Source organism: Nycticebus coucang, chromosome 12 (assembly GCF_027406575.1).
Source record: "Nycticebus coucang isolate mNycCou1 chromosome 12, mNycCou1.pri, whole genome shotgun sequence".
Lineage (NCBI taxonomy): Eukaryota > Metazoa > Chordata > Mammalia > Primates > Lorisidae > Nycticebus > Nycticebus coucang.
The window spans coordinates 3,567,787-3,571,555 of NC_069791.1; the positions used below are offsets into that span (position 1 = coordinate 3,567,787).

At 39.8% G+C, this 3,769-nt stretch overlaps 1 protein-coding gene across 1 annotated transcript; it reads left to right on the forward strand.

The window, feature by feature from the left end:
* The first annotated feature begins 3,048 nt into the window (after positions 1–3,048).
* Positions 3,049–3,456, forward strand: LOC128562195 (cytochrome c oxidase subunit 7B, mitochondrial-like). The gene has a single exon (XM_053556898.1). The coding sequence runs from the start codon at positions 3,116–3,118 to the stop codon at positions 3,356–3,358; it is 243 nt and encodes an 80-aa protein (XP_053412873.1). The 5' UTR covers positions 3,049–3,115; the 3' UTR covers positions 3,359–3,456.
* Positions 3,457–3,769: the final 313 nt, after the last annotated feature.

Below are 3,769 nucleotides of genomic sequence, written 5' to 3' on the forward strand. Positions count from 1 at the left end.
GATGAGGACTTGCACAGAGACTCTGAAAGGGCGGGGGTTGCGAAATCATTTGCCAGTGGCATGACTGGCTTCCAGCCCGCCCAGCCCAGGCCTTGTCTCACCATTTAGTCATATTTTCACAACAAAGAAAATGATAGAATCTTTTCCAGCATCACTTAGAATGCCTTGCAGCTGTCCTTGTTAGCCTCTCTATTTAGATAGCAAAAGGCAAATTGTTTTCTTGGTTGAACTGAAGCAAAAATACGAAAATTTGCTTTATTCTTGGTTTGAGGTCTCACTAGGTCATATATAAACTCATTTTACCTTCTCTTCAAGGCCGAATGGCTGGATGACCTCGTCCGTCAAGGTGGTTTTCTGTAAGTCATTCTCTCTCTCATGCCTTTATTAACCAGTCCATTCAACATGATTTCACGGCGTCCAGCTCTATGACACACAAATACAGCAATAAATAATGCTTGATCACCTCCCTTGAAGATCTGGCAGTCTAGTAGGAGTGAGGGGTATGTAATAAGCATTAGAATATCTTGTGGCAAGTGCTGTTATAGACGTAAGACCCATGCCATGTGATCTCATAGGAGGAGGCAGTGGGGATGAGGAATGGACAGAGGACTAGAAACTAGTATAACTTTGAGGAAATGGGTTACTATTAGTGTGTGGCTTTTATTCTAAAATATTTTGACCTTGGGGGGCTTTCCATGTTTTTGCCTCCTTTCTGTGGTCATCATATTATTTGTGAGGCAACACAACATACCAGGAAAAGTGCATCTACCGCTGTGTGTCTTTGACAAATGACTTAACCCTTCTGTGACTGGTGCATGCCACTTTTGCCAGTACAGTACCCGACCAACTTCCTAACCCTCCTGTCTCTTTTTACAAGAATTTTCCTACTGCTTGACTCTTTGTGTCAGTAAATATGCGCTACAGAAATTAAAGGGTAATGATGCCTCTTCTCGCCACGCTCCTGAAAGCTGAAGTCAGCCAGACTAACGCTTCTAACGCCTAAATCTCCAGTTGCCGTTACAAGGCGCAGTGTTCAGTTCAGGCCAGGGGCGTCCAAAAGTCCCTGAACGCCTTGGTTTCTCTGGGGTAGTGTCGGGCAGTGTGACCCGGACAGCATCCGGTCAGGCTGTTTTTGTGGTTCCTGCCACCAGGCATCCAGCTACCCAGGAGGCTAAGAGCAGGAGGATCACTGGAGCCAGGAGTTCAAGGCTGCAGTGAGCTGTGATGTGACCACTGTCCTTCAGCCTGGGTGACAGAGTGAGACCTTATCTCTAAAAAGAAAAAGAAAACTTAACTATAATTATTGACTTTTTTTTTCAGTAGCCCCAAATTACATATTTTAAGGATTGTTGATAATTTTATATATTCTTCCCCTAATGACTCTGGGGGTTTTTTTTGTTTGTTTGTTTTTGAGACAGAGTCTCACTGTGTCACCCTGGGTAGAGTACCGTGGTGTCATGGCTCACAGCAACCTCAAACTCTTGGGCTTAAGCGATTCTCTCGCCTCAGCCTCCTGATTAGCTGGGACTACAGGCGCCCGCCACAACGCGCGGCTATTTTTTGTTGTAGTTGTCATTGTTGTTTAGCTGGCCTGGGCTGGGTTTGAACCCACCAGCCTCGGTGTGTGTGGTTGGCGCCTTAACCACTGTGCTACGGGTACTGAGGCAGTGACTCTGGTTATTTTTTTTATTTTTAATATTTATTGAAGGAAATCATTTTAATAATTATATAACTATTTGTTGCACTAGATAGATTCAGAAGTAAATCCAGGCAAGATCAAAGCAACTCCAAAGAATTGTACTCTACAACTGTAATTCTGAAGTTTTGCCCAGATTGTGGTATTTCAGCTGATATTACAGACCCTCCCATTGTCTAGCTCCATGATTAGGGTATATCCTTTAAAAATCTGTGATTCGAGACCCTTATGTAGTTCGTTGGTTACAATGCAGAGTACTTGCAGACTTTGGTAAAAATCTAAAACTTAGTTTCTTTTATATAGTGTCATTTTGAGAACTCAGTCAGTGTTTCCATTCCTGTTAATTGTTTACATGCTGTCTGTTGATCTGTTTAACGGGGATTTCCATAAAATGTTAACATTTATATATTCTAAAGTAATTGAAAATTTCCGTTCCTTACTAGATGAAATCTGTCCTTTGGACAACTCTGATGAGGGACGTTCCTGTCTGTCCTGGAGAGATAACATCAAGTGGCCCTGGCGTCGTCATCATTGCCATCTCATGACACAGGGCCGGCAGAAAGACACTGAGAAGACTTAAGTCCTGCACTTTTTGAAAGGTACAGAACATTAGTACCATATGTGGTTTTAAATGTTTGCCTAGACTCAAGGTTATCTGTTGCATTTTCTGTTTCAGAAATCAAATATTCAAAATTAGCCATTGTGTATTCTCTAACTGATAAAATTTTCCAACTTTCAAATATGTGTAGGCTCTTGCTGGCTCTCACTGGTCTCTAACCTTTTTAGCAAAATATTTTCATGCAAATTGTGTTAATGCAAGTAAGTAATTTACTGGACTTTTCAACTGTCTTCATAATCATCTGGCAAGATTCCTAAATTATGAAAGCTAAAATGATTCAAAATGTAGATTTGGTTTGTTACAAGTACATTTTAAGGTGGACCCTATGACTTGGTGATTTTAATTATGTTGACTTCAATTTTCAACAAGAACAAAGATGTTCTTTATGAAAAATTTTAAACTATAACTGATCAAGTCATCCTTAAGGAAATGTAACTGTTTTGTGAAGAGTGAGTAGAAGAAGGTGTGTTGCCATTGGCTTTATTTTGTGCATACACCATAGTGAATGGACAAGTAACCTATGAAGTGTTTTTCAAATACCACTAAAATCACTGGAATATTGATTTGAAGAGTCTTGGATTTCTTCAGATCTCTTTCCCGTGTCTGCACAAAGTAACTTTTTTTTTTAACCATAACATGGGAAGTAAGCATACTCACCAAAAAAAAAAATGAAATCAGCATGTGCATTTAGAATGTTTTCTAATACTAACTTTGAAAATTTTAAAGAGGCAAGGGGATCTGAAGTCAATTTGCACCGAACTATCACCTGGAATTGCTGCAGTTCCATTTTCAATTTCACGATGTTTTTCTTGGCCAAGAACGCACTAACTCGTCTCCAAGTTCGATACATTCAGCAAACAATGGCAAGGGCGAGCCACCAGAAACGAACACCTGATTTTTATGATAAATATGGTAATGCTGTATTAGCTAGTGGAGCCACTTTCTGTATTGCTGTATGGACATATGCAGTGACACAAATTGGAATAGAATGGAACCTGTCCCCTGTTGGCAGAGTCACCCCAAAGGAATGGAGAGATCAGTAATCATCCCAGCTGGTGGAATACTGAATTGTGTCAGAACCAACTCATAATTGATGCCAAGTAAAAGCACTGTGTACCCATTAAAATATGGCATTACTGAAATAAAGTACATTTGAAACCTTCAAAAAAAAAAAAAAAAAGAAAATTTTAAAGACATGCAACATGAATTTATAGTGAAACTGCTAGATAAATTAGCTGCCAGTGCCCGAGGAATCTTGTACCAGTAGCCCCTAGTATGCAGCACGGAGGAGGTCTCAAGTACCATGTGGACCTTGGCTCATGCCACAAGTACAAGTGCTTCATATAGCCTGAGACATTAAATTGTTTGCATTTCATTGTAAAAGAATTTTTGACTATCATCTTGAAATATTATGTTTAAAATTAGATTTGAAAACAATAGAAATTCTGTCCAAT